Here is a 27,511-nt window from a genome sequence, read left to right as displayed (position 1 = left end):
ATACACATTTAACTCGTGCCCGACCAACTCAAGCAACTTATCTAGAATCCGCAGTCTATTCGCCGAAGCATCATAAACGCTACGGCCAGGACAATCTTTTCCAGCTGGCAGGCGTCCTTGCCAAGAAGAACATCCTCAACCACGCCTACCGGGACGGGAGTACGGGAGCGGCTAACTGGCTGCGGATATGTTCTTGAGGATGAATGGTCATCAGCTTCTGAAAACACGTCTCAGCGGGGAGAAACCGTTACGGGACGCTCATGTCGCCGTTGCGATGAAAAAGTGGGATGCTGAGAGTTTGGCCTCAACCTATGAGAGCGTCGCAACGCCGGTCGCTGAATATGTATCTGTTGGACTGGGATTGCGGGCTTGCAAAGGCCGCTGTTGAGACATATTTTTTATTAATAACCTGGATTGTTGACTCAAACCGTGTTTACCGGCTATCTTTACCTTCTCCGGTACGCCAAAGAGATGGCTAGCGCTTTCTCTCGACATTCGCTCAAAGCCCTCTGTAATTTGGGGAGTGAAAATGTTAATGAGACTGGTCAGAAGCATGCTCGCTCATGCCATACTAATCATCAGGTGTTTCATCCGGCCTGATGGCATGCCAGTTGCCGGAAAGCCAGAGCGTGGCAGGGCTGATACTGACATTTGACATTACGGAAAATGTCAACCGGCCCTTGGTAATTATGTGCGAAGCACTATATTCAAACATGCAGTGACCAACGCTTTGCCTAAAAGTTATATGGCTTTGTATGTGATTCTCGTCGCTCTTACAAATGGCACACAGTATGCTTTTTCTATGTAACCTTGGCTTTCTTAACTTTGCACATCACCCACATTTGTTGTTAGACGCCGTCACATTGACAGTTTGGGATTTATGAGCCACTCATTCCATTTCATCTGTGCCGATGACCCCGACCAGATGCAACTATATATACTGCCCGTTCTCATTCAGAGTTTTACTTAGCGAAAGCACAATACTGGGTACTTGGCGAATAAAGTCTCAGGATCGAGAAAGAGGGGTAAATGAGATAGGTGGCTTGGAACTTTAATCGTGAAGTTTCCTAGAATGTTACCGGAAAGTTAAATAACCACGGGCGCTGCTCTCTCTACGCAGACTCGTAAAAGCTTAGGGACTCGACTCCATGCAACACCTTATGCGCCGCATCTTCTCCACTGTCAGTGACGATGGATACCAATAAAACTTTTATTACAGCTGCCAGTAGTAGTGTAATACTAGTGTCTAAAGACTGTGGTAGTATGACTTGACAGAATGGAAGTTCTAGATCTGTGACTTGTACTATCGAGTTGGTAATAAATATAGAGTATTATATGCTCTTCAAGAACGTAATAAGAAAGATAAAAGCACACCACTTGAAAGGTAAAATATTTTACAAGTAAGTAGTAGCTTAAAGGAGACGAGGTTTGAAGTTTTTTTGCTTAGTTTTGTAAAAGGTAAACAAGGGAGAAAAATTGGTATTAGAGTTGAATGAAAATTTAAAGCCAACAAGTCGAGGCAACACACAAGCCAAGGCGTCAAGTTATTCCCACAATTCGTGGTGTTTTATTGGATTGTTTTGGATTCTAATATACGAGTTAGACTCGTGCGGCAACATCTAGACCAGAACAGACCATTCCGACGATTGCGACTCACTAGACGGCATCTCGGCAGTTATGAGCCAGGGCAAGTCATTGCGGGCTCGCAACTTGGGAGGCTAAACACGTATAAATATCTGGCCAACCTCGCACGGTTGTCTTGCAAGATGTTTGATAACAAGCACTATTAATTACAACTTGTTACTACAAATTTCAAGCTTGGGAATACAAAAATCATGCAGCTCACAAAGTTGATCATTTTTGCATCTGCCGCTCTGGGCGCGGTTGCTCAGTACGACGACGGTCTCTACGACGAGGCTGTATACGAGGATAGTTTATACGACAACATTGACGAATACGCCATCGGAGTAGGTCATGTTACCCTTGTGAAGAATAGTAGCGGTGGTCTCACACAACAATGAGCACAGGCAGCCGTCTATAAGAGGCCCAATGGAGGATTTCCTCCACGGTACTTGGTTCAGCACTGGAACAAATGTGAAAAGATTACACCTCCCATGTAAGCCAGCCTAGCAAAAGTTAGCATGAGCATGCCCTTCTAACAGAGTTTGATAGCGGAGGAGATGTCCAATCGATTAGAGTTCCCCATGGCGCTCGTTGCGCCCTGTACCGGTAGGTGCCTTCAATGTTCCCACGTCACCGGAAACTTGGTCAAGTCTGGTGTCTGCTTCAAATTGTTTATAATTTTATTAATGTCTGGTTCGCGCGCATGCAGGGATCCGCACTGCCAACACGTTATTCCCGGCGGCGTCTACGGCCCCGGCCTTAAGAATGTTGGCGGTTTGCCCCGACACGCTCACTTTATCAAATGCCACCACTAAGTGTATCAATGGCCTTGATGCACGCCATGGAGGTTGTTTTCCAGGGCGCCTTCGTACAGGTTTTTATCCCCCGGGGAATGAGTATGTAGGCAAGGGGTTTTCCCTGTACTATAGTGCGAATGCAAAGGCTTTGAAACGTTTCCCTACTACTCGAGCATGTAATGTGACGCGGGTGGCATGAATGTCGTCAAATTACTTTGAGCAAACCCCATGACCAATTCACAATGATCTGTAGGTTTTACCTAGTCTGTATACATTACGGTATCGCCGAGCTCAGTGTGATGCAGAACCAAGTGCTCATGGAAGATGCTATGTGTCGTGTAAGCCGCAACTACAAACTGCGTCCTCTTCAATCATCGTGTGCCACGCCCTTGGGAGTCGTCCCTCAAAAACTTTGTATACCTCTATAAGACCGCCTGTCAATTACAAATTGGAGGCGAATCGTTTTGGAATGACCTCTGTCAGGCCCGACCCGATGAGTCTGGTTGAATAATGGCGGATTTGATGGCGTTCCCTACCTCGGGCTCAATGTGCACGTAGCTCTGTTTAGGCCCGCCAACCATGATTTTGGTGTCGTAGGAAACAGTTGTGCCCATTGAATCGGCCATGGCGAACTTGGCCATGGCTCTGTGATACAAAGCGACACCAAGTGTGCAGCCCAATGACGCCTTTTCCGAGACGTAGATGGAGCGCTTGGCAGCGAGAGAGCATCGTGTTGAATGGATGGTTAGACAATGTCTCTTGGGTTGCAGCAGGCGAAAAGTAAGTAAGCAAGATGTAGCGATTAATCAGATTCGTGGACAATTTGGTAAGAAGTCATTGGCCTGGTGCATGCCAATAATTGACAGGGGTCTCACGATGCCGCCCAATTTCACCCCAGGAAAGAAACTTGGTCCGCATTCGTAATCGTCAAGAAGCTAATCTGTCTCAGCAGCTTCTCCTCGCTCTCATCTTCCCTATGGGCGCCCTTCTCCATCTTGGCTCCAACATCTTGTCCCTCTTATCCTCATTCTATCCAATTTCTTCTCCTTGCCGTCTCTGCGAGCCCTCGTTGATGGTATGTCTGAAAGGCGTGAAGGATATGCGTGCCCTACAGAGTGCCTACATGAAGCCGGTGGGGTTTGGCTGTTTTGTGGGGGAATCTCCTTGGATGATGAAGGCGGAGAGGGCTCATGCCAGAAGCTGGGGCGCTGTGTTTGTGCAGAAAGATATTGAGGATATACTAGCTGTTGCTGGTCGAGATGCATTACCACGAGATTTCGTAACTCGGAGCTAGGATGGGCTGGACAGTCCTTTGAGCAATGGTACTTGCCATATTCCGACTGAGCCCTGAGCGTCATATACGCATACTGTGGCTCCCGAGTCGAGTCCGTAATGGCCGTGTCCCGGGGACAGGCAGGGTAAGTAGGGTAGCCCATGGTGTAGGCGTTGATGATTTGCTGATATCCTATAAGCAAATGTAAGTTGAAGACGCCCAAGCTTTCTGCCCTCGTATTTCGTCACGGCGGAAGGGCCATAAGGGTGTGCATGAACTACACATATCATGTGTACAAACGACACCCTTCGCGCTCGAGTCGTGAGATTCGCAGCACCTTTCCTAGTCAAGAATACCAGTGCGAGATGACCGACGAGACCACGTTGACATCGCCACTTATCTCCCGCTCACGTCCATCATCCCTCCAATCACGGTCCGGAAGACTCAATTCTTTAATCCTAAGCATCATAATCGGATGCACAGCAAGATTGGGAGCAAAAAGAAGGGGGGTGGGTTGCCGTCACCAGCCATGCTCGCACCAGCTATTCCTTTATAGGAAACTTTTTCGCCTCATGGTCCCATGCCCGGCTTTGCTTCCTGTTCCTTTTCGCTTTCGCGGCCGCGAGTGTTGGTAAATGAAGAGTTGAATGGCGGCAGTTTTGCAACCATCCCATCCCTGAGGGACCGGACGTGCGAACTGCCCGGAGCAAAGGCTGGTTGACGCGCGACGACGCAAGGTCAAGTGTGGTGAGTCTAGGCTCCGTCGTGGCCATGCTTGGTCTGGTATATTTCTGTCCGCTTATTCCCAGCCGAGGACCCTCGTCATTGCTGCCAACAATGGTGTTAGTCTGCCCGATTAACTGTTTTACAAAGATGAGCGCCGGCCAACCTGTCAACGGTGACGGAAGGGCCTCCGGACGTGCTTGGGCTATTGTCGGCCGATCATCTTGGTGCATCGAGTGCCAGGTCTACCAAGTACGGCTTCTACCACAGCTGCAAACACCCCGGTATCGACATTCAAATCTACACCAATATACGCCACCCAAGACGGAAGCACCGCCTACCAGGAGGGCAGCCATCTCACAAGATCGAGTTGTGCCGAATTCCCAACGGCCTCGGATCCCCAGAGCTGGCCTCGACCTCGGCGGCTTTCAAGACGAAATCGTCATTGCACACTTCCTGTCCAAGTTCAGCAGCGGCTTCGGCGACCATATGCCTCGCGGAGGCTATATGGTCAGGCGCTGACGAGCCTCCGCAGCGACTTGCAGCTTGTCCATCAGACGGAAGCCCGTGCGAGGGCGTACATGAACTTGTGGACGTCCGTGTTTCTCGGCCTGTACGAGATGGTGCTGTCTGCCGAGCCGTCCAACTGGCTGCAGCACATGATGGGTATCTCGGCGCTGGTGAGCGTGTAGCGCGTACAATGCGTCAAAGAGGGCGATTAGTGAGCAGGCCCAGACAATAGGGCCGGAGGCCTTCTAAACCAGTATACCAATTCCATGCTTCCCATGTACCGCGCAATGATGGTACGCACGCAGCCGGATTCTTGGTGTCTTGTCATGCGCCAACAAAGAGCTGTCCCGAGGCCGCGGGCAATACATACCAAAGAAGACGCCGTTTCCTAGCAAGCCCTGCAAGACTCTTCCAGCCCTGGTGCGCGATGTGCTCTACGACATCCCCGACCTGATGGAACATGTCGATGTCATGCTTGAACTGGAAACGTCTGGTCACGACGTATCCGCAGAGACGGCTCGCCTCCAAAACAAGGTCTCTCAGAGCATAGACGAGCTGGCAATGGAAAGCATTGCACCCCGATGCGTGTGCCGAATCCCCAAAGATCTCAGGAACGTGCTTCGTCAATGAACAAGGGCGGCCGTTTTTCGCCACACGCCTCGAGGAGCCTCGAGGAGCGTCGGGCTCCCGACGGTTCACTCTTCTCCCGCTCAGGGCAGTACAATCGGAACGGCCCCGGCTCTAATCCCCTTACGCCGCCCGGCCAGGGTCTGCTCAGTGCTCCTCTTGGTGTTTCCGCTGCGCGTGGCGTATGCCCATTTGCAGGGGTTGCCGGCGATGGTGGCATGGATACAGGGGTTCAAGCTGGGAGAGTTCGTGCTGGAGTTGCAACCGCAGTCTTCAACGACGGCAAGGAAAGGGGGATGTTGATGCGCACGCTGACTCGGATCGGTCGTAAGCGGGGGTTAAGAAATCACCCTGGCCCCACCAACTTTCCGGCTTCACCATCACCACTGCCATCATCTCATGGACAATGCATCTCGGCCATTTCAAGTATATACGATGCGGCTCGGAATATGAAGACTTTCCATTGCCTCGAGGAGCCTGCTGCATCCTGGCTATAAACGCCAGCCGAGACCGACTCCCGTACTAGCCTCGCAGCTGCCAACGTCTTCCTCCATCGCCAAAGTCCCGACTTCAGCCTCACCAGGGTCCCATCAAGTCGAGGCCGCACAAAACGCCTGCGAGCCATCTATAATACACCACATGTCTCGCCAAACCAAGTCATGCACCCGCTGCCGTCAGCAAAAAGTCCGCTGTGACCGCGTCTCGCCCCGTTGCTCACGATGCGCCTCCTCCAAGGCGAGCTGCTCATTCTCGCAGCAACCGTGCGCCTCCCTCTCTCCTCCGCCTCCGCCATGGACGCCCTCGGCCAGCACCGAATCGCAAGACCTGTTCCTCTCCCTCTCATCTAGTCCGTCGCTGTTGCTAGAGGAGCCTCACGGGTGCCAGATCGAGCCAGAGCCCGCATATCCAAGCCCCGACGGCGGGGGCGACATCAAGGTCAAGCGCAAGAAACGCCGCCGGGCTTGTCTGTCCTGCGTGCGCTGCCACCGTCTCAAGGTCAAATGCGACAAAAAGGAGCCCTGCACACGCTGTCGTATTTCCGGCTGGGGCAAACAATGCGAGTACACGCACAGGGTAGAGCCGAGCAGCGAGGCCGCGTCGCTCTATGTCTTGACCGAGGAGGATCCTCAAGTTGCGCTCGCGACGTGGCATTCGCGCCATAGGGGGTTGAGTCATTGGCGAAGTTTGCTTTCCAAGGCAAGTTGTTCCGCGCCCAACTTTTCTGTTTTTCGCTTCAGCAAAAAAAAAAAAAAAAAAAAAAAAAAAAAATTGACACATCTTGTAGCTCGGTTGTATCGCCCAACTCAAGTCTCTGCCTGTCCTCGCAACCGACGAGGTCATCCTTCGCAACCACAGCGCCGCAAGTGGCATCATGCTGCCCGACAACTTCCCCTTCAACAGTCCCCGCGCCCCTCCGTTTGCTTGTATCGAAAAGGTGCGGACCCTGATCGGGTCGCACCGCGGAGACTGCGACGCCTTCGTCAAGGGATACTTGGACCTGTACCAGACGGTACACCCCATCATTGACACCAACGAGTTCCAGGACCGCGTCTCTGCGTACTGGAACGACCCTTCATGCGTAGATGCAGCATGGCTTAGTCAGTTCCTCATGGTCCTCGCCCTGGGCCAGCTGGTTGTCACGAGAAAGACGGCGCCGACCGTGGAGCTGTGCATGGCGGCAGAGGCGTGCCTTGCCAAGACGCCGTTTATGCTGAGGCCCAACCTATCCATCATGCGGACCATGTGTCTCATGGTGCTGGCCAAGCTGACGACAAATGCGACGTGCTGGTCGTTTGACGCCTGTTGGAATCTTCTGGGATTTGTGGTTCGGCAGGCGATCTGCCTGGGCTTTCACCGACGAGATCCCCCAACTTACTCATCGCCGGTGGTGTATGCGGACTGGGAGTCGGGCAAGATTATCTGGACCACGCTGCTGTACTTCAACATCCAGGTCGCCATGATCTCGGGCATGCCATCGTGTGTATCCACGGATGTCGTTGCCTCGCAGGACTTGGCGTGGGACCTTGGGCCTCTGGACACGGCGGCGCTGGCATGGCATAGCGTCATACACACGTCCTGCCCGACCATCATCAACATCATGTCACGGGTCAACGCAGACACAAACCTGCCCTCGTACGAGGAAATCCTCGAGTACAGCAGCCAGGTCCGGCAATGCATGGGCATACTCGATCGCGTCCAGGGGCCTCGCACGCTTCGCATGACGCTCGACATGTTCTTCCGCCGGGTTCTGCTCGTGCTCCATCGCCGCCACGCGCTCGAGGTCGACGCGCCCAGCAAGTATCCCGTGTCGTACTGGGCCTCGCTCGAGTGCAGCCTTGCGCTGCTTGTCCATCAGCACGACTTGTGCGACCAGGACCAGGCGCCCAGGGGCGCGGACTTGCTGTTCCGCCTGTACATGCTGGACGTGTTTGCCGCGGGCATGACGGCGACGATCCACTTGCTGAGAAAGGATGCGCCCCTGGCGTCGGGGTTTGCCATCCCGCCCAGGCAGACCATTCTTGAGACGTTGCAGGCGTGTACGGAGCTGTGGGCAAACGAGACGATTCAGAGTCCCTGCTTCAGGATCGGCCATGCCTTGCTGGACAGGATTTTGGGGGCCTTGCTTGAGGGATCTGTTTCTCTTCCGTGAAGGGAATGATAATAGCACAGAGACTGTGTAGTCGTAGTACTAGACATATCTCCAAGGACTCGGGGCGTCTGAGTAGATGAGATATCTGGCTTCTTCCGACTACCTACCCACTCATGCCTACACCCACGACATGATGAATACAAAAGCCATAGCTCAAGACAATCACGGTGGATGAGATTGATCCAACTACCTCTTACAAAAGCAGGCAACGCCATTGTCATCATGGGTGGGTGTCTATCTGATATCCTGGCCGTCAAAGGAGGTGGCATCCTAGTTGGAGGAGAAAAGTCCAGACTACGTCTCCATCTCGTCCCGCAAAGTACTCCATGCTTCTGTCGCAAATACACACAAGGCAAATTGTCATCATTGGCAGCCATGGTAATGGCGCCCGTACCACGGACAAAGCCGCTGCCACTGGCAATATGACATGTCCGGAGCGTATTGTTGTATTGCCCAAAGTCGAGGAATCCCCGGCGGCAAAGGTCATCTGTCTGTACCCCCTACACACCACACAGTACGCAGCGTCGTATGCCGTTCAAAATCCACACCGCGAAAAGACCTTGTCCAGCCTGTCCAGCAAACCGTATCACACCCCATGCCAGTATTCGCAACCACGTACGGAGCGTGTGCCCCCACGCTCATCCGGTGCCGGAGCGGGGGAACACCGATCAATTGATAGTTCAACCCAAAAAGCGAAAACGAACCATCTCTCCATTGTCCAACCTCAGCCATCACCCAACCACATCACGCACCCAACACCAAGGATGGGCAAAATAGCCAGGATTGAATATTTCCGCGTGCCCCCACGATGGCTCTTTGTCAAAATCACCGACCAAAACAACAACACCGGCTGGGGCGAAGCCTCCCTCGAGGGCCACACGCAGTCCGTGGAAGGATGCCTCGACGCATGGCGCGAGCAATACACCGGCCTCGAGGCAGAGTAAGCCACACCCCCCCTTTCATCTCGCTCAAAACTAACACCCCAACCAGCGACATTGAGCAAATATGGCAAATGTCATGGCGCAAGTCCTTCTACCGAGGCGGCCCGGTGCTGATGAGCGCGCTGTCAGGCCTAGACATTGCCCTCTGGGATCTAAAAGGCACGACTCCAAAACAAGACTCTCGCCATCTACAACCACTAACCCCCCTCCATCCACAGCCCGCAAGCTCAATGTCCCCATCTACCAGCTCCTCGGGGGCAAGCTACGCTCCAAGGTAAAAGTATACGCGTGGATAGGCGGCGACCGGCCGTCCGACGTCGAGCAAGCCGCGTAAGCAGAAAAGAAAACTTCCAACCCCAGAGGAGACTGGTACTCTATTCTAACCAACGTCCGTCCCCCGTCCGCAGCCTCGCCCGCAAAGCCCAGGGCTTCACGGCCGTCAAAATGAACGCCACCGAGGACCTGGCCTGGCTGGACTCCCCCGCCGAGCTGACGAGCTGCGTAGAGCGCGTCAAGGCCGTCAAGGCCCACGGCCTCGATGTCGGCGTCGACTTCCACGGCCGGCTGCACCGCCCCATGGCGAAACAGCTCGCCGCGCTGCTGGCGCCCCTGCAGCCGCTCTTCGTCGAGGAGCCCCTGCTCTCGGAGCACGTCGAGGCCGTCCGGACGCTCGCGGGCCAGGTCGCCGTGCCCGTCGCGCTCGGCGAGCGCCTCCACAGCAGGTGGGATGCGAAGCCCTTCCTCGAGGCGTCGTGCGTCGACATCCTGCAGCCCGACATCTGCCACGTGGGCGGCATCTCGGAGCTTCGCCGCATGGCCGCCATGGCCGAGGCCTACGACGTGCCCATTGCGCCGCACTGCCCGCTGGGGCCCATCGCCCTGGCTGCGAACCTGCAGGTTGCTGCGGCCACGCCCAACTTTGCCATCCAGGAGATGAGCCTGGGCATACATTACAATGTGGGCGGCTACGATTTGCTGAGCTACATCACGAACCCCGACATTTGGGACGTCAAGGATGGCTATGTGGAGTTGATGGACGGGCCGGGGCTGGGCATCAGTGTGAATGAGGATCTGGTAAGGGAGGCCAGTAAAGGTGCCGAGGCATGGGTTAGTCCTGGCTTTGTTGGCCCGGGTGGTGAGTTGAGAGAGTGGTGATGTGTTGATGCATGGGTTGGCAGAACAAGGGGCGATGGAGGGTTCATGGCTCCATTGGGCCAGCGTACATCTGCTCAAGGGCCACCATATACTCTGGAATTATGTAGACGAGGTTCGGTTCGATTCCTCACATTGCTACGTATTGGTATCTTCGTCAAGGGCAACAACAAAAACCTCGAACTAAGCTAGGTCTTGAGCGTATAAAACAGATTTATTTAACAACGATTCCTGCCGGCTGAAATGGGGGGTCCGCGCAGGTGGTTGTTCGAGGCCCGACTAGGCACACAGGCACATGCACAGGACAATACGGCAATGGCATATCGGAACCTCAAATATCCTTCTGGCGTCAATGGTATCAATGGTATCAATTCAGCTTCACGTCATATACTCTATCGAGCCTAAACTATGTAGACAAGCAAGCTGGTATCTTCACTGATTCAGCCTAATCATTGGCTAGTCCGCTTTAGCTTCGTCGACGCTTTGTGAATGCGCCTGCTGTGAATGGTGCAGCCATTTAATCCGTCGTCCACTTCGGTAACATTAAAAAAGGCAAAAATTCATCGCTTTCATTTATGCAATCGGTGCGCACGTAAAGACGCCTCTGGTTCTGCCAGTCTGGAATGACAGTACCTAATGGACCATGGTTAGCATCAGAGCTTCATATATACTCAGGCACGCAAAAAGAACAACAAAAGAAAAATAGATCAGGCGGGTAACGTACAATGTCGTCAATACTGGCGTATGTGCCGCACACTAAAACCACAATGCCAATAACGAAGCAGGCTGCATTGGCAATCGATCGCAGCAGGTTTTCCTTGGAGTGCCAACTCCCCTTTTTGAGAAGCTTGAACCACATCCATGCAGGCAGGTAAAATGTGAAGCCAGAGATGAATAGGGACGAGGAAATCGACAGCAGATCATTGAAGAAGGGAATCACTTCAGCAATGATGAAGGCGGCGATAGTGATGGCGCTTATAACAGCCATCCAGGTCGCCCAACCCTTGGGGGTGTTGATGAATCGGGTAATTGAATCCTTGTAAATTCGTCCGTGGATATATCGGCCAATAACTGTTGTGTTAATCGATCCAGAGATGAAGATGACGGGCAGGGCAACCCCGAATGCAATCTTGGAAATAGTATGACCAGCAGAGAGCAGTGATGGGGACTTGACATCGACACCAACAAACGAGTACACGAGAGCACCAGTAAGAGTGTAAATGAAGATCTCAATAAGACCAAGCGCCCAGATAGACTTGGGATAGTCCGTAGGGGTGTGCATTTCATCCATAAAGGAGAACTGGCACATGGAGAAACTATAAGCGAAGCAGATATTGGTGATAGCGATGAATCCCTCGGCAAAGGTGAGTCCCTCCTTGGGCCAAGCCGACCAGGCAATGGCAGACAAACCACCCTCTGCCTGGCCAGCCCTAACACCTGTAGCGATGATTGTGATACCAATGGCCAGCAGGATCGAAACAAAATCAACGTAGCCCAGGATAGCCACCTCGGCAAACGAAGGTGGAATGGCAAGCAGAAGCAGGATGACAGCCGAGACGACGCCAAAGACGACTGAGCAAGCTCCGTTATCTGTTATGTTAAGAAAAGCAATAGTACCAGTCAAACAATGTGATCCGACAAGGAAAGTCAGCTGCAAAACGAACATGGCCCCCACAACTTCGTATCCCAAGCGGCCAGCTAGCAGTCGTCCAGCGTCTGCATAATGGGCAACTTCCGGATACGCAATTTTGACCTGTCCGACGATATCAGACGTGTAGATGGCGATGAGACCGAGACCAACACAGCATATAACACCGGCAACCATACCGAGTGAGGCAAAAGCCGCGGGTAAACTCAGAGCCCCGAGAGCGATGGCCTCTACAATAAGAACAACAGTCAGACGTTTCCATCCCAGACGGTTGAAGTGAGCGTTGCCCTCGGCAGTCTTTTGCTTCTCTAGATCAGTACGTCTCTCTTCGAAATCCGTCACCTCGCCCTCGATGGGACCACTGAGGACGTTATCTGAAGGGGTGTGATCAGAGCTGGAAGAGTCCTTCTCCTTCTTGACGCGCTCGGAGAAAGCATGGTCGCGTACGACAGGATCCGACATGGTGAAGGTAGCTTCTGGCGTGTCTTGGGGACTGTATGTATGATGCGTATAAAAATGTGTCTGGCCGGGCGTGGGGAGGTTTGAAAACAAGGGTCGTCGACAGCTCGCGAGGGCGATATCAACCACGGGCGCTGGCTGAGGGCTGCTCTGGTCAGCTTGGTCTGGCGCAGTCAAGCGATGCTGAGTCTTGTGATCAACCAAAGCGGCAAAGATAAAGGAGGGAAACTAGAATACGAAGATGGAGAAGGAGGATTGTGGGATTGGGAAAGGAAAGTGTGGGACAGTGCCAAGAGGGAGCGAGCGAGGTTAAGAAGGAAATGGCCCAGACACCCAGACAAGAGGAACAATAAGCCACGAGAGAGGACCGGTGTGAATCAGTGCTGATCGTGTGGGGGAGATGGAGCTTGTCAACTTGCATCTGGCAAGCCTAGTTCGACGAACATACGTTTGTAGGTGCAAAGGGTTTCGCTACTCCGCGCCGGATAAAGATACACGAGGAGAAGTGACAAGGGTTGTAGACGGTTTTGAGGCTTGCAGCAGCCAGGATCAGGATGCAAGAAAGGAAGGGGGGCGGCTAGGGTGGTAGGAGGAAGTAAAATTGGCCTAGTTGGCTAGGTCGAGGAGAGTCTGGCGAACTTTAGAATGGGATGTGCGTGGCCATGCAAAGGTTCAGGCTACCCAGGCACGGTGTTAAACATGACAGAGAGGGTGAGAGAAAGCCACTAAGCAAGTCGATGGATGGCGCAACAGCGATGGACAAGGCATGGCCAATCCTGCGGATGGGCTGGTGCATCAAGCGTGGCAATATGAACGAGGCCATCCGGACCCGGAGAGGCAAAGTTGACCGGCAGGTAACAAACACCAGGGCCATTTGAGACCAAGCACTTGAGACCCAGCGCCCCGTGGCCCGGAAAGTCCTACTACTCCAACTCCGTACGCCGAGCTATGAACAGACCGGAGAGTCAAGACATTTGGACTGGAATCAGAGACAAAAGCCCTAAGCGGCAAGGCGGCGGGGCGAGTCTAGAAAAAGAGGATGTGGATGTGGATGTGGATGCGGATGCGGATGCGGATGTGAGTGTGAGTGTGGATGCCGGTGATGCGTCTGGCGGAAGCAGGACCAGAGCCAGCACCAGGCAAAGAAAGACCAAGCGGACGCTCGGGCTTGAAGATGCGCTTGCCTGTATTGTATCGTCTTGTGTTGTCGCGTATTCACAACAAAAACGCGCGGGGTCCGGGCCAGCGTCTGACTGACCTTGTCTCTGATGCAGCGGCATTTCATTGCTATTCATCTCCATAACACAATCTCCCCTACTCTCCATTCCATTGTCGCTATGGGGTCATTGAAATGGGACCGAGATCCAGACCTTCATCCTTTGCAAGATAAGAGATAAGAGGAAAACTCAAAACTCTACCGTGCCTAGTTGCCGTCGTTGCCCTCTGCGAATTCTACTCGACGGAATGCCGCAGTACCCCAGATGCCCACTGACGGCTCCCCGCAAACGTTGGTTTTCATTTTAGATTCGCCCGGCCAGAATTAGAGGAAGACATCGGTGCATCGCGAAGCGCAACATGCCAATGCGGGATTAGACTTGGTTGGGGTTGGGGTCGGAGGCATTGTCAGTGCCAGGCTTCGCTTTCCTTGCCCTTGTGGCGCCCTCAAATGGACGAAAGACGAATTTTGTGAGGGTAATGGAGTGGGTCCCAATACGTTCATTATGTGTGAATGATCGTCATCGACGGAGTACTCGCCCTTTGGCAGATAACGGAGCAACCAAGGAGAGGAGGCGACGAGGTTACAATGCCAGCCAGGGTTCCCGGCCAAGTCCGTTTCTACTACGTGTCCTTGCCCGTGCGTGGAGCTTATGCGGGATGATGGGCGAGATGGAAGAAGAAAAGACTGGATCTGGTGGCCATTTGCCCATTGTACGACGAGTTACATCGTTCTCTTGCTGCTGGCTCGGGTGGAGAGCTGGCTTCATCGAGTCAGTATCCATGTGTCAAGAGACGAACGACCCGCCAGCGTGTTTCCAGTACGACAATGCGTGGTTCTTGATAAGGGGACCTGTTTCGTGGCATCGTGGACCCTCTGGGGAAGCATTACCGTGAGGCCCTGAATTTGTTGTCCAGCATCAGGCGACCCAAGCATTTGTATAAACCCCAGAGTTTTGCAACCGAATGCGGGACATGGGCCGTGGTTGTCGGATGCCGGATGAGGGAAATGACGTCGGGTATTACCCATGCGGTATGTATATTGGTGTGGCTTGCTCTCCAAGCTCTGCAGCCGAGCAGAAATTTCTGCCTCCCGTCTGGGCATGGCCAATCAATTGCTGGACAATGTGCCAAAGCAGAACGCCCAGTCGGCTTCAGTCTTGTGTCTTGCGCCATCCGAATCGGCACAGATTGCCGCGAGCCGCAAGCCACCAGCCGCACCCAGCAGCTTCAGTGCGGCCAGCCAAGCCATCCATCCATCATCCATCTCAGCCAAGCCTCGGACTGTGCGGCGCGCCATGTGTTGCCGGTGGCTGCGAGGGCAGTGGTGGGTGAGGCAAGGGTAGCGCTGCCTGCCTTGCTTGGCCGGGCGGCATCTTGGCTGTGGTGCCAGGCAGAGCCAAGCTAGTGATTCAGCCGCTTGGGTTTTGAGGTTGGCCGTCTCGAGTCTCGGGCTCTTTTGCCCGGTGCCTGTTCCATCTCGGCTGCAATCGTTCGATGCCACTTCTTCAGCGGCTTGCATCTTGCAGTCCTTGGCGGACCTGGGTAGAGCAGAAGACCAGGCAGGTCAGATCAGGTGACTTGGTGCAACTGGCACAAGCGAGCTCCATCATGACGCCAGCCAGCCCGTCGCTCCTTCCTTCTCTTTGCATGCCAATAAGCAATCCCAGCGATGAGGGCTAACCATCAATCCGGCCACAATGCCACACAATGCCACACACTCTGAAACCTACACTCTAAACTCTGAATTTGAACCAGCACAGCTTACACTACCACAGCCGTGACGAAAACATGCATTTGCCTCGAGCAATTCCACTCACACCTTGTCCGTCTCCATCGCGCATACTGCCGTCCTACGGCCCAGAACAGCTCCATTTCGCATTGTACATTCCACCCACGGCCGCCCGGCGACTGCACTGTCAGCCAGTCTTCAATCCATCGCATCCATATGACTTGTTGCCTGCCGGCATCAATTCGGTGCTTATCTTGTCCTCCCTTCATCATTGATCTCACCGCTACGTGTGTTTGTGTTAGAGCCCTGTGCCTCGCAGCCTCGGTCGGTCGCTTCTCACCTTTTCAAAGTTCCGAAATATGCATCCACATGGAACCCACTCACACCCCTCCCGCGCTCTCCACCCATAGACAACAATTCGTTTTCAACTCCCTGTCACGGGCTTTTCCCTTATTCGGTTACCTCATCATCACTGCCGGGGGCTTTGTCTGGCCTCTGCGGGGTCACGGAATCATGGAAGGCTTCTGGAAATTTTCGAAAAGCACGAACAAGGCATTGATGCAGAGGCGGATAGACACCAGTCACACGCACTGCAGTGTCTGTCGGTGTGCTCCGTGCAGTCAACGAGGATCTTGCTTCTTTGGTTCCTTGATTCCCCTGTCCTCCGCGGACCGGTCACTGCAAGTTCGCAACGGGCTTCTGCCTAATATTTTTCCGCAGCGTCGAGATTTACGACACTTGCAGAATGCTCTCAAAGCACTTACATAACTAAAGATAATATGTACCAAGTACATGAGGACTATTACTACTCCACCAGCTGTGTCAGGCCACCGACCTATCACTTGTATTGCACTAATGGTGAACTGCCAGGGCCAGCCGCGAAACGGGGCTCGTGTTGCTCCTGCGGGATTATTTTCGTCGTTGTGCTCTTTTTAGAACCAAATCTTTGTATGATAACTCCTGGAAATTGTCGACATTGGTAGCCTACCCAACAGTAACCGGGCGCCCTTGCTTCCGTCTGCGCAGCTTAACCAGGCTGCCTCAATAGGATCTGCAATCTTGACACAACGCCAACAAAGCAGTTATGCCACCCATCGCTCACGTAATTGCGTTCACCCTTCCGTGGCAACTATTCTGAGTTTTCCGAATTGTATTCGCATCAGAGCAATGAGTGTCAGCACTGCCGGGCATAGCTACGCTGAACGGCCAATATGTATGTATCTTCATTACGCTGCATAGTTGGTTCACGCCCTCCTATTCCTGCGAAAGTTCTTACGCATGTAGTAAACCTGTAAGTGAGCTCCACAACATATGGAGTTGCAACTAGCCCTCGTTTTCTTCTAGATCTCGTCATTGGTTTACAACAACCATCGATTGTACTGAGATCTAGACGGACACAAGTGATCATGTAACCCCCATGGGGATGGTGGCGTCCGCCATCAAGGAGGCGCGACTAGTACCCGAATTCTGCTCCCTCCGATCCTCCATAATTGTCAGACATCGTGACTAACTTGGGCCTTTTGGCAAGTATAAAGCTATCAGGGTCGCGAGCGGAAAATCTGGTGGAGTTATGACAATGCAACATCCCCCGACGTTGGATGATCCTAGGTGGTGAGGGGGACGGCACTCGCAACTTGCGTCTAATATGCGTGTTGCGATTTTTCCGTCCGTTCAAGGATTTACCCCGAGTTATCCTTTTCTCAATGGGTTTCTGCAACCTTGACACGTCGGGCACGAATAATGCTTTTCGAACCCAGGTTCCCTGCATGCGCTTAGTCTCGGCTATGGAGAGTGCGGGAGACGGGAACCATTCCGCCAATGGGTCGCAATAACCTTGCCCAAGTAATTGCATGTACACGGTTCGATCTTGTAAAATGGAGAAATAAAGTTGATCTGGAGCGTCGATTTCTCCACGATCTCTGGAGTGTCGGCATTTCGTATTTCGTGGGGTACATTTTCAGGGAGCAGTACGAAAGTGCCCGTTAAAAATCCCTCTTGGAAACTACGTTTCACACAGTGCGTAGCTCGGCAGTTTCCTAATTGGCAGGTCGCAAAGCAAGAGGTGGCATGGCTGGACAGTGGATGTTGTTTGCAGTGTGATGAGACCTGGTAGCTGGCGACCAAGATGCAATCGTACAAAGATGGCGATATGAGGGTCTTGGGGTCTTTTTTAAGTATATAAAGCTCTTAACGCCCATGTGTGCTCACCTGGCCGAATATTGACCAATCCGCCAGTTTGTGAATTTTTCTATGCTGTTATGGCAATTTTTGTTTCACTTCATAACCATCACTTTTAGACTCCGTCAACGCACCAAGTGAATCCTCCTGGCAGCGAACGGCTGTCCGGCCAGCAGCAGGAGACTTCATCACTAGATGGTGCCGAAAGGTGGTCACGTACACCGTCGTCACGGTCAAGCGGTCATGTACCCGACGATGAGACAGCGGAGACGGATAACATCATACCAATTTCATCCGATAAGGAATTTAACGTGGAGGATGAGAGTTAAGATATTAGGTCCGGAAATGGATCACGTATATGTCAAATCGGTCAACGCCAGGCCCAGAGGGCATAAATCGATTCTAGCCCGCGATGAAACGATGATACTCGCACGCAGGATGCATCATAACCCACGGCACGTCTACGGAAGGAGGCAGGCATCCAAGTAGCTATCAGTTGTAGTCTAAGGTATGGCCTACCCGTGAGAAATCAAAATCTAATCTCCAAATGCGCACACTCTTCTTCGGGTCAGCGAATGGCTTCGGCAGCCAACACTTGCGCACGATCCAAGTCAAGCCTCGGGTGCCTCCTCTATCTCGCGCAGTCAGGGGCGCTGGATCATGGCCTCACGGTCAGGACCAGTGCCGATGTACTTGATCTGCTCAACTTTAGCAATTGCAATGCAGGTCAATATGCGCGCCCACCTACCTTGACTCCGACAAACTTCTCGATGTACTGCTGGTGGTCAGCGCAACTGTTCGTTATGCTAGCCCAGGTGAGTATGCTCACCTCAACGTAATCGCGGGCCGCCTTGGGGAGATCGTAGTAGGTCCTCGCGTTAGTAGTCGGCCTTTGCCAGCCTGGCATCTCGTGGTAAACCACCTCGGCTCGGTTCAGGATGTCGAGATCCGCGGGGTAAGAGTCCAGTTCCTGTCAAAACGGTTAGCGTCTCCACAATCTATCATGATCTCGTCGGCATCACTGACCTCTCCGTCGATCTTGTAAGCGATGGCGATTTTGATCGTTTCGAAAGTATCCAAAACGTCGAGCTGCAGAGTGTTAGAGCGTTTTGACGCGTGTCACGAGCACGTAATGGGCAATGTCTACCTTCGTGAGATTCAGGCTGGTATAGTAGTTGATCGAGTTACTGTAATTGACAACAACAAGGTCTGCGTGTGCTTGTTAGTTGTGTTCCCTACTACTCAAGGTTTTGAGGTTGTGCGTACCGAGCCTGAGAACGGTCAGTAAGTTTACCAATAGCTAAGAGCCATGATGAAAACTCACCATCCACATCGGCGTCTGCGGCCAGTCGACGTTCCCTAAGTCTTGTCAGCGGTAGAAGCTCGAAACCTCCAGAGCACTTATAGCCTCACCCATTCGCGTCCAATCTCCTGGAGCTTGGTGCCAATCCTGAGGTTGTCATTCAGCTTCATACTAGCTTTAAGATAGTAATTAAAACGCACTCTCCGGTATCTTCGGTCTTGAAGGCCCCCGCCCCGACACGGGTAGTATCTGTTACCAGTCAGCAGTGAATCACAGCCCTGGAGCAATCGACATACAAGCCTTGACCACTCCAATTGTCTCTGTGATATTCCTTGGGTTCAGTGTAAGTCCACCAATAATACCAGCGAGCGTAGTACTTGAGGAAGTGACGAACTGTAGTTAATCATGAGTACTAATGCAAACTGAAAGGCCAAGTTGATGGAAACTTACTGGGTAAGAGCCATAATCAACATCTAGCATCAGTGCCTGTTCAATTGGTAACAAGCACAAGCGCCAGGTCCCAGAACCCCTTGCCTTCACAGGAGATATGACTGATGCCGATCTACCAGCATCGCACGTGGCGCAGAGGTTTAACGTGAAAATGAAGCCCCGGGATCATCTCAAGACAGGCTTTCTAAGCACAGTTGGTTTGAACCTCGAGTTGCCATGACTGGGTCTGCTACGAGTTGATTCCAGGGCGCCATCCTCACATAAAATTGTCATTAACTCTACCGACCACGCTCGATAGCCAACAAGTAGATGGGTAGAAGCCAGGTCTCCATATGGCTCCCGAATCCTGCCGAGGCGTGGACATGATACACAGTTTGTTATAGCGTAGACCCCTTATTAAGTTCCACTAACAAAGTGATTGCCCAGACGAGCACTATGTCCCGCCCCGAACTAAGAATTCTTGCGGGATTAGGAAAGAGGACTGTGAGACCACGGGCACGGTGCTCGTTCCACCAATGTGTCAGTACTATTCGTTGAGTCTTAGGATGAGAACCTTACGTTTGCGCCTTCGATCACAATTTTCGTGTCGCTCTGCTGTGCGGATCTCATGAAGGACACGCCGTCCACGACGTACTTCTTTAGCGTCTCCCTGTACTCGTTAAAGCGAGCAAGCTCAGCTTTAATGTCGTATTCGAACAGTTCTCCGAAGCGCTTTTGATAGCCATCGGCTAAGCGCCTCACCTTCTGCTCGAAAAGGTCAGGGTGGAAGACGTCAGTCAATTTGATGCCAGTTCGCTGGAAAAGTTAGCGCACAGTCCGCTCCCTTGTCATAACTATCTCTTACCGCTCTGCTGGTCTGATAGCAGGGACCAATGCCTATGGCGGACGTTAGACCTCGTTGCTCAAATAGCGTCGCTAGCACGACGACGACGGAGATTGTCCCCGCTATTGAGATTTGGAAATGCTTGCACTGAGGTGAAAGAAGCAGAAAAGGATAATCCGGCATGGAGTCCTCGGGGTAGCGTACCGCGTCTTGTTGTTCCAATAGCTGCGTCTGGGGTAGACTTTAGCTGCTGTTCCTCAACGACAGGTCGGAGATTATGAGACGAACCTCCGAGTTCCCTCTCCTCAAGACCATCCACTGCCATGTGCAGGTCCAAGAGGACATTGACCCTATCAGAAACAAGGATCCGATCATGTACCGCAGTCAGGCCCTTTTCCTCGAGCTCCCGGAGCTCGCTGAAGAAACTTGGGCTAGAGGACAGAGTCAGTCTTCTTGGCATGTTCGGTTGAGGGGCGCGAGCCAGGCGAGACATCAACAAGATGCCGACGGGGTAGTCCAGTTAGGGTTGGAGGATTATATGAGACTAACACGTGGAAGACTACGCCCGAACCGATGAAGTTCATGCTATGGTACTTGTCAGCCTCGCCGTTGCCAGCTTGAACGATCATTATCCTTGACAAACCATTTTGGATTGATCAGCCCAGAGGGCAAGAGGTGAAAGCTGCCTCTATGTTAGCAACCACGCCGTCCTTCGACGTGTGCTGGTTCTCACCTATACGAAACTCCGTTTACACTTTGCGCCAATTAGCAACACATATCTATCGATCGATACAAAGCGTTCGACCAACCGCACGAGATGCCCAGCGTTAGCCCCACCCTTGAAATTAATTAGCAGGTATTTCAGCGCAAATTTGTCGTTTGGGGATGTTTTATGGATCGGTGGAAGCCGTGGTCGACCGGATTCTGCCTGCGTTTTGCTTACCGCGGCTCGGGCACAGAGTTGCGCCTCCTGGCACTGTCTATCAACCAACTTGCCCTTCTGAGTACGCAGTATTGTTAGTGCCCGGGTGTAATCGGCTGCGTTGGGTTCTCCCCGAGTACTCACGCCTTCGTCGCCTGTGGAAGTCGTGGTCAGTATAATGAGATCGAACCGATATCGGCTGGGTGCGGAGAAAGGACATATTCCAGGTAAGGGAGAGAAACATACCCCATTGGGCCCCAAGAATGACAGTGATAGTCATGCTGCGCAGGATCAAGTTTGGCTGTCGTGGGAGCCGTCGTTGTGTAATTGCAGAGAAGAAAAAGGACGCGATCCGGACAAAGTAACAAAGTTTTAAAGGCGCGGTGCTCGAAAGGTGCGTCAGAGCAGCTGTTTGGGGGGGATTACGGCATAGGGTTTTTCCGGGGGTATAGGTCCGCCGGGCCCTTAGCTTCGGGGTTCGTGCTGGTAGCGAGAGAACCTGACTTAATCAACCAGTAACTACCCGTTGACATCTCCATTACCAGCCATTTTCGTGTCATAGCCGCGCGAATTAGCGGGCACGCGGGTTGCGAAAAAGGCCGCACACCTGTGTGTGCGGTTGTGGGTGCGGGGTGTGCTGCCCTTTTTGCAGCCCGCGTGGCGGGGTACTTGCACTATGCCCCTCCACCCCACTATGAAGTAAAAGTACAAAGGTCATGTGGGGCCGTTATAGAATCGGCACCTTCGAGCACCTAAAGGGCTGGATCAATTGATACGGAGTACTCCGTACGGAGTACAATAAATGCCTCGGCACTTTAAAGACGGGCGCCACCGACATGTACCCCTGTGATTGTGTTAAGGTGCGTTGGCTGTACCAGACCAGGATTCGACCTAATAAGAAAACCTATATTTAAGGATACTAAAGTCTCCTAAGAAATAAGGTGCTAATATACGTATTAACAATTGAGGTAGGCAAAAAGCTACTTTATATTTACCGGTTTTATGAGACTTCAAAGTCACTAAAAGGTAGCCTCAAGGTACTATTGGACAGTGGAGCCTGTACAGCAAACGCAGCTTGACGCAATCAGAGATGTTTGCGGCATACAACACGCGCTTCTTCGATTGCACAACTGCAACACAGTATTCCGCATTCAATCCTACGCAGTCCCGAGAATTCTGCCATTACGTTGCGGAGCGTCGATATGGACGATGGGATGAGCACATGGGAATTGGAGTCTAGCTAAACATCATCAGATAGATCCGGCCCGAGCTAGCTTGTGAGACGGAACAAATGCAAGCATCCGCCATGGCACCGTTATCAATCGCACATGATTCAAATATAATCCACACTCACAAGCTGCGCCTTGTACTGCCAAGACTGCTGCTAGTGCCGAGGGTGATTTCGCTAATTTCACTCATCTTGTCCGACAAATCCACCACGTCATTGCATACTCCCCGTTGTTTCAACTCATCATCGTCGTCACGCGGGGGGCCATGGAAGCCATTTGGGTTCACGCTGCCCCACATCGCAGGCAATTAGACATAATTCCGACTCCTCCGACCTCGCAAGCCGTCATGTCGCGAGTTGTCGTGCCGAGCCATTACCATCAACCTCGGGATAGCGTTAGCGTTGCCATGCCCCCCAATACTCTTTATAACACCAACGTTGCGGACCGCTTGTTTTACGGGGTCTCTGATTCTCGTTTCTTTCATTGAAAAATACTCAGTTTCGCAGAGCTCGCCATGCCTCCCCCGAATCCCGACTGGGTCAAGGCTCTCAAGCCGTCAGGCCTGAACGGACAGGAGCTCCTCGAGCAGGAAAGAGCCAAGTCAAACGTCAACGTAGACCAGCTCGCCGAGTTTCTACACACCAGCCAGGCGCTCGAGAGAAACGCAAAGATCTTGGAGATTCTGCAGTCCCACCCCGTCTTCGACAAGTCCCAAAACTACTTCCACGGTCGTATCGAGAGAATTGAGGCCGCGCTGGCCCGGGCCAAGGCCTTGAGACAGCTGTCGGTCAAGCATAAATGGGACCAGGACGAGTATGCCGCCGCCAATGACCTCATTAGCGAGCCGACGCCTTACGGCCTGCATGCCTCCATGTTCATGAAGACGCTGGAGGAACAGGGCACGCCCGAGCAACACAAGCTATTTCTCGAAAAGGCCCAAAACTACGAATACATCGGGTGCTATGCGCAGACGGAGCTTGGCCACGGCTCCAACGTTCGCGGTCTCGAGACGACGGCCACTTGGAACCAGCATGACAAGACCTTTACAATCCATTCACCGCACCTAACCGCCTCCAAGTGGTGGATTGGCTCCCTTGGAAAGGCCGCGAACCATGCCGTCGTCATTGCGCAGCTCATTATTGATAACAAGACGTACGGCCCCCATCCGTTTGTCGTTCAGATTCGCGATCTCAAGACGCATAAGCCCCTGCCAAACGTCCACGTCGGCGACATTGGGCCCAAGTTTGGCTACAACACCATGGACAACGGCTTCTTGCTCTTCAACAAGGTCAAGGTCCCCCACATCAGCCTCCTCAGCCGCTTCTCAGGCGTTGACCCCGAGACCGGAAAATACATCAGGCCTCAGAACCCAGCTCTTGTCTACGGCACCATGACTTACATTCGGTCCAATATTGTCCTGCAATCCGGGTCGGTGCTTGCTCGAGGCGTGACCATTGCCGTCCGCTACTGCGCCGTCCGCCGGCAGTTCCAAGATCGTGACAGCACCAACGATGAGTTGGGCGAGAACCAGGTCATCGACTACACCATGGTCCAGCACCGTCTCTTCCCCCTGTTGGCGGCCACGTATGCCCTTCATTTTACAGGACGTGCCATGCTGAGGCTGTATAATAAGAACCAGAAGCGTCTGGCCAGCCCGTCCTCACAGTCCAGCCACGACATCCTCCCCGACCTCCACGCCACGTCCTGCGCCCTCAAAGCCTTCTCGTCCACCGTTGCCGCAGAAGGGCTCGAGACCTGCCGCCGCGCATGCGGTGGCCACGGATACTCTGCATTCTCTGGCATCGGCAGCTGGTACGCCGACTACCTGCCCACCGTCACCTGGGAAGGCGACAACTACATGCTCACGCAGCAGGTCGCCCGCTACCTGCTAAAGTCTGCCCGCGCCGTCCTCAAGGGCAAGCCCGCGCCCAACGACATCTCCCGCGTTCTGGCCGAGTTCAAGGCGAGACAAGACATTGGCGCCGCGTTCGACATCCTCGACAATGACGAGGATCTCGTCAAGGCGTTTGCCTGGAGGGTGGCGTTTCTGACCTTTGAGGCCCTCAAGCACCGAGATGAGGAGAAGCAGGCTTGGAACAGCCTCCTCATCGACTTTTGGCGCCTGTCCACCGCCTTTGCGCAGTACCTCATTGTCAAGAACTTCTACGAGACGCTCCAGGACCAGGCCACGACCTCGTCCCTCGACCCGGCTACCACCAGTATGCTCCGCAGCTTGTTCCACCTCTTTGCGCTGAACTACTTGCAGTCACATGCTTCCGAGTTCTTCACCAGTGGTGCCTCGACCGTCCGCCAGATCCAGCTGGCGCGCACCAAACGCACGCTTTCGCTGCTCAAGGAGATTCGCCCCCACGCCGTCAAGTTGGTCGATGCCTGGAAGTTCTCAGACTGGCAGCTCGACAGCTCGCTGGGCCGGTACGACGGCCGCGTGTACGAGGACATGTTCCACAGGGCGTCCGAGGTCAACCCCCTCAACGATATCACGTTTGATCCTTATCCCGATTCGAGTGTTTTGTTTCAGTCCGACAAGCGGCAGTCGAAGCTGTAAAATCTGAAATTTGTCATTCATTAGAAGCGTTCATTGCCTTTAGTTTACGGGTGCATACCGTTAGATAGAGGGTACAATATCATGGTTTCTTTTCCTGTTAGACGTCCATGACGGAGATGTCGCTGCAAATAGAGGAATTTATCTTTGAGCAGAGCAAAACGTTGGAGATTGTGCGCCGCAATTTGAGTCTTTGTTAAGTCTGTATGGCTTTTGCATCAAAATATACGAGAATTCAGAATTATAATCGTACACAATATTTATGACTTCTCATTGCTTCTCTGCAGAATGATGAGTGTAATGGAACACGGCTTGCCAAGATCCCACGTGTGCCCTAAAAACTCTTATCTTATCATGCCTGGTCGCAACTTTTTTTTAGGCCGCCGGGGGGAGAATATTGCCCCACGCCAATAACCATCAAGTCAAATCAACATTACTGCGGCACCAACAGCCGCTGGTGACCTTTTTTTTTTTTTTCACAATTCGAGCAAATATTTCCGCAATACTCCGCCTGTTCTGCATACCGCCTTATTCAATATACGCAAGTTGCAAGCGCCACGGTGATTATTTCGACCCTTCGTCATCATGGCCACCCCGCCCGCAGAGCCTTCCGCTCCGCGGCCCACGGCCCTCAAACCCATCCACAGCCTAGTCCTTGATACAGGCCCGTTGATCAAAAACGACCCCTCGGTCAGCGCACTCCTCTCGCAGGCCGAAAAACTCTACACGATTCCGTCCGTCATCCCCGAAATCAGGGATCCCGTCACCCGCACGCGAGTCGAGACGACACTCCTGCCGTTTGTTACTGTTCGCGCACCCGGCCCCGCGAGCATAAAGTTCGTGACGGACTTTGCGAGGCGCACGGGCGATTTGGCGGTGCTGAGCAGGCCTGATATCGAGGTCATCGCGCTGGGCTATGAGCTTGAGTGCGAGAGGAACGGCGGCGACTGGAGGCTGAGGAACACCCCTGGGCAGAAGCGGTTGAATGGACGGCCAAAGGAGGCGGAGACCCAAGCTGATGCGGAGGATTCGCCAAAGGATGGCCCTGAGAATCCGGCAGCGGCTCCGGCGGCAGAAGGCGACGAGACAGGGCCGCCGGCGCTGGAGGACAGGTTAGACGGTCCAAGTTTGCAGCCTACCGAAAATGCCAGCCCGGCCGAGGCGGCAGCCGCAGCAGAAGAACCATCACCTACCCCCGACGCACCAGCCGCAAATCTGGAAATGCCAGAAACGCAACAAGACTCCGACGACGAGGGCTGGATCACGCCGTCCAACCTGAAACGACACCAAGCGGCCGACTCGGCCGGCAGCACGCCGTCCCAGCCGGCGCAAAAGACGCTGCAGGCGGCCATCCTCACGTCCGACTACGCCATGCAAAACGTCGCCCTCCGCATCAACATCAACCTCGTCACGCCGTCCTTCTCGCGCATCACCCACCTCAAGAACTGGGTGCTCCGCTGCCACGGCTGCTTCGCCATCACCAAAGACATGGAGAAGCAGTTCTGCCCCAAGTGCGGCCAGCCCACGCTCACGCGCGCCAGCTGCTCGACCGACCAGCACGGCAACTTCCAGGTCCACCTCAAGAAGAACTTCCAGTGGAACAAGCGCGGCAACGTCTACAGCGTCCCCAAGGCGGTCCACGGCTCTGCCAACGGGCGGCTGGCCAAGGGCGCCGGCGGCAAGAACGGCTGGGGCAGGGATCTGATTCTCGCCGAGGACCAAAAGGAGTACGTCAAGGCCAGCGAGGAGCAGAAGAGGCAGCGCAACAAGGACATCATGGACGAGGATTACCTGCCGGGAATTCTGAGCGGGAAAAGATCAGGCGGAGCGGCAAAAGTGCGCGTCGGGGCGGGCAGAAGTGTGAATTCAAAGAGGAAGCATTGAAAGCGCTGTCTTTTTACGTATATATTCATCAATGATCAAAGTTCACCGTCCAGCAGGTCAATCACACCTTGCCTTGGCACTCACATCACACGTACTCAGGAATTCGAGATCCACAGCAGTAAAAGGCGAAAAAAAAGAAAGGTAGACTATATGACCGTCGAAAAAACTCCAGTGACCCAAACGCCAGCCAGCCGCAAATATCTTCCCCGGCATGATTGCAAACACTGCTCAGTCGCCGTTTTTTTTTTTTTTTTGAATCTCGAAATCGACCTCGTTCTAATGTGCCAGCGCCGCGTAGCCTCCCCTCATCACCCACTTCACCTCCCCAAGGACCTGTCGATTCTCAAACCGCGCCCCGTCCGTGGACAAACCTACTCCTCCTCTGCGACATGTCAGCATCCCTCCAATCCAGCCAATAATCAGGGCCAACGTACTCTGCTGCGTGAGAAGCAGGCCGAACCGCTTCTTCATGGTAACCCTCTGCCGCGACCACTTGTCGTCGGGCGAGAAGCGAGCCGGGTGCGCTGACTTGGTGACCTGCCCGTGGGCCACCTTCTTCAGGGTGTACAGGCGGTTGCCGCTGGCGTCGAGGGTGTACATGAGATGCATTTTTGGCGAATTGGTGACTTTGGACGTTTCTCAAAGAATGTTTTCCAAAGAATACAATTCCAACAAATGGTATAGCCAAATGATTGAACAAGAAAAAAAAATAGTTGGGATAGTGTGGCAGTATAGAACGCTAGTGGACTGGATGGGGGGTGGGAATTTTGCAGGGGGTAGAAAATTCGGCCAGAGACATCACGTGCACT

At 53.3% G+C, this 27,511-nt stretch overlaps 11 protein-coding genes across 11 annotated transcripts; 7 read left to right on the top strand and 4 right to left on the bottom strand.

Annotated features, from left to right (window-relative positions):
• Window positions 1-1,835: 1,835 nt before the first annotated feature.
• Window positions 1,836-2,021, top strand: J3458_016486 (uncharacterized protein; the record flags this gene model as incomplete). The annotated part of the gene is made up of 1 exon (XM_007813282.2): window positions 1,836-2,021. One exon carries the CDS (start codon window positions 1,836-1,838, stop codon window positions 2,019-2,021), a length of 186 nt encoding a protein of 61 aa, XP_007811473.2.
• An 878-nt stretch (window positions 2,022-2,899) lies between these two features.
• Window positions 2,900-3,061, bottom strand: J3458_016485 (uncharacterized protein; the record flags this gene model as incomplete). The annotated part of the gene is made up of 1 exon (XM_066120970.1): window positions 2,900-3,061. The coding sequence occupies one exon, from the start codon at window positions 3,059-3,061 to the stop codon at window positions 2,900-2,902; it is 162 nt and encodes a 53-aa protein (XP_065974031.1).
• A 126-nt stretch (window positions 3,062-3,187) lies between these two features.
• Window positions 3,188-3,946, top strand: J3458_016484 (uncharacterized protein). Its single transcript, XM_066120969.1, has one exon. The coding sequence runs from the start codon at window positions 3,397-3,399 to the stop codon at window positions 3,712-3,714; it is 318 nt and encodes a 105-aa protein (XP_065974030.1). The 5' UTR covers window positions 3,188-3,396; the 3' UTR covers window positions 3,715-3,946.
• A 346-nt stretch (window positions 3,947-4,292) lies between these two features.
• J3458_016483 (uncharacterized protein) lies at window positions 4,293-4,944 on the top strand. The gene has a single exon (XM_066120968.1). It carries the CDS (start codon window positions 4,465-4,467, stop codon window positions 4,936-4,938), a length of 474 nt encoding a protein of 157 aa, XP_065974029.1. The 5' UTR covers window positions 4,293-4,464; the 3' UTR covers window positions 4,939-4,944.
• A 1,248-nt stretch (window positions 4,945-6,192) lies between these two features.
• J3458_016482 (uncharacterized protein) lies at window positions 6,193-8,203 on the top strand (the record flags this gene model as incomplete). The annotated part of the gene is made up of 2 exons (XM_066120967.1): window positions 6,193-6,777; window positions 6,839-8,203. The coding sequence occupies 2 exons, from the start codon at window positions 6,193-6,195 to the stop codon at window positions 8,201-8,203; spliced, it is 1,950 nt and encodes a 649-aa protein (XP_065974028.1).
• Window positions 8,204-8,529: 326 nt separating this feature from the next.
• On the top strand, window positions 8,530-10,633 carry J3458_016481 (uncharacterized protein; the record flags this gene model as incomplete). Its single annotated transcript, XM_066120966.1, has 4 exons — window positions 8,530-9,143; window positions 9,194-9,303; window positions 9,363-9,474; window positions 9,552-10,633. 4 exons carry the CDS (start codon window positions 8,530-8,532, stop codon window positions 10,297-10,299), a joined length of 1,584 nt encoding a protein of 527 aa, XP_065974027.1. The 3' UTR covers window positions 10,300-10,633.
• Window positions 10,634-13,373, bottom strand: J3458_016480 (uncharacterized protein). Its single transcript, XM_066120965.1, has 3 exons — window positions 12,852-13,373; window positions 11,021-12,548; window positions 10,634-10,929 (listed from the first exon to the last, which is right to left on the bottom strand). The coding sequence occupies exons 2-3, from the start codon at window positions 12,404-12,406 to the stop codon at window positions 10,870-10,872; spliced, it is 1,446 nt and encodes a 481-aa protein (XP_065974026.1). The 5' UTR covers window positions 12,407-12,548; window positions 12,852-13,373; the 3' UTR covers window positions 10,634-10,869.
• Window positions 13,374-17,847: 4,474 nt separating this feature from the next.
• On the bottom strand, window positions 17,848-21,396 carry ADE12_6 (Adenylosuccinate synthase). The gene is made up of 21 exons (XM_066120964.1): window positions 21,273-21,396; window positions 21,048-21,181; window positions 20,914-20,942; window positions 20,838-20,858; window positions 20,748-20,786; window positions 20,654-20,689; window positions 20,393-20,535; window positions 20,309-20,335; window positions 20,126-20,157; window positions 19,840-20,076; window positions 19,282-19,317; window positions 19,128-19,224; window positions 19,032-19,080; window positions 18,942-18,978; window positions 18,853-18,887; window positions 18,795-18,799; window positions 18,676-18,737; window positions 18,555-18,617; window positions 18,358-18,498; window positions 18,277-18,303; window positions 17,848-18,226 (listed from the first exon to the last, which is right to left on the bottom strand). The coding sequence occupies exons 1-21, from the start codon at window positions 21,304-21,306 to the stop codon at window positions 18,173-18,175; spliced, it is 1,338 nt and encodes a 445-aa protein (XP_065974025.1). The 5' UTR covers window positions 21,307-21,396; the 3' UTR covers window positions 17,848-18,172.
• A 1,231-nt stretch (window positions 21,397-22,627) lies between these two features.
• Window positions 22,628-25,055, top strand: J3458_016478 (uncharacterized protein). The gene has a single exon (XM_007813277.2). The coding sequence runs from the start codon at window positions 22,770-22,772 to the stop codon at window positions 24,819-24,821; it is 2,052 nt and encodes a 683-aa protein (XP_007811468.2). The 5' UTR covers window positions 22,628-22,769; the 3' UTR covers window positions 24,822-25,055.
• Window positions 25,056-25,159: 104 nt separating this feature from the next.
• Window positions 25,160-27,430, top strand: nob1 (20S-pre-rRNA D-site endonuclease nob1). Its single transcript, XM_066120963.1, has one exon. The coding sequence runs from the start codon at window positions 25,404-25,406 to the stop codon at window positions 26,700-26,702; it is 1,299 nt and encodes a 432-aa protein (XP_065974024.1). The 5' UTR covers window positions 25,160-25,403; the 3' UTR covers window positions 26,703-27,430.
• Window positions 27,074-27,311, bottom strand: NOP10 (snoRNP complex protein; the record flags this gene model as incomplete). Its single annotated transcript, XM_007813275.1, has 2 exons — window positions 27,074-27,084; window positions 27,137-27,311. The coding sequence occupies 2 exons, from the start codon at window positions 27,309-27,311 to the stop codon at window positions 27,074-27,076; spliced, it is 186 nt and encodes a 61-aa protein (XP_007811466.1).
• Window positions 27,431-27,511: the final 81 nt, after the last annotated feature.

The sequence above is a fragment of the Metarhizium acridum genome, assembly GCF_019434415.1.
Source record: "Metarhizium acridum strain ARSEF 324 chromosome Unknown scaffold_389, whole genome shotgun sequence".
NCBI lineage: Eukaryota > Fungi > Ascomycota > Sordariomycetes > Hypocreales > Clavicipitaceae > Metarhizium > Metarhizium acridum.
Note: the sequence above shows the minus strand (reverse complement) of the source record. Positions and strands in the feature narration are given on the sequence as shown.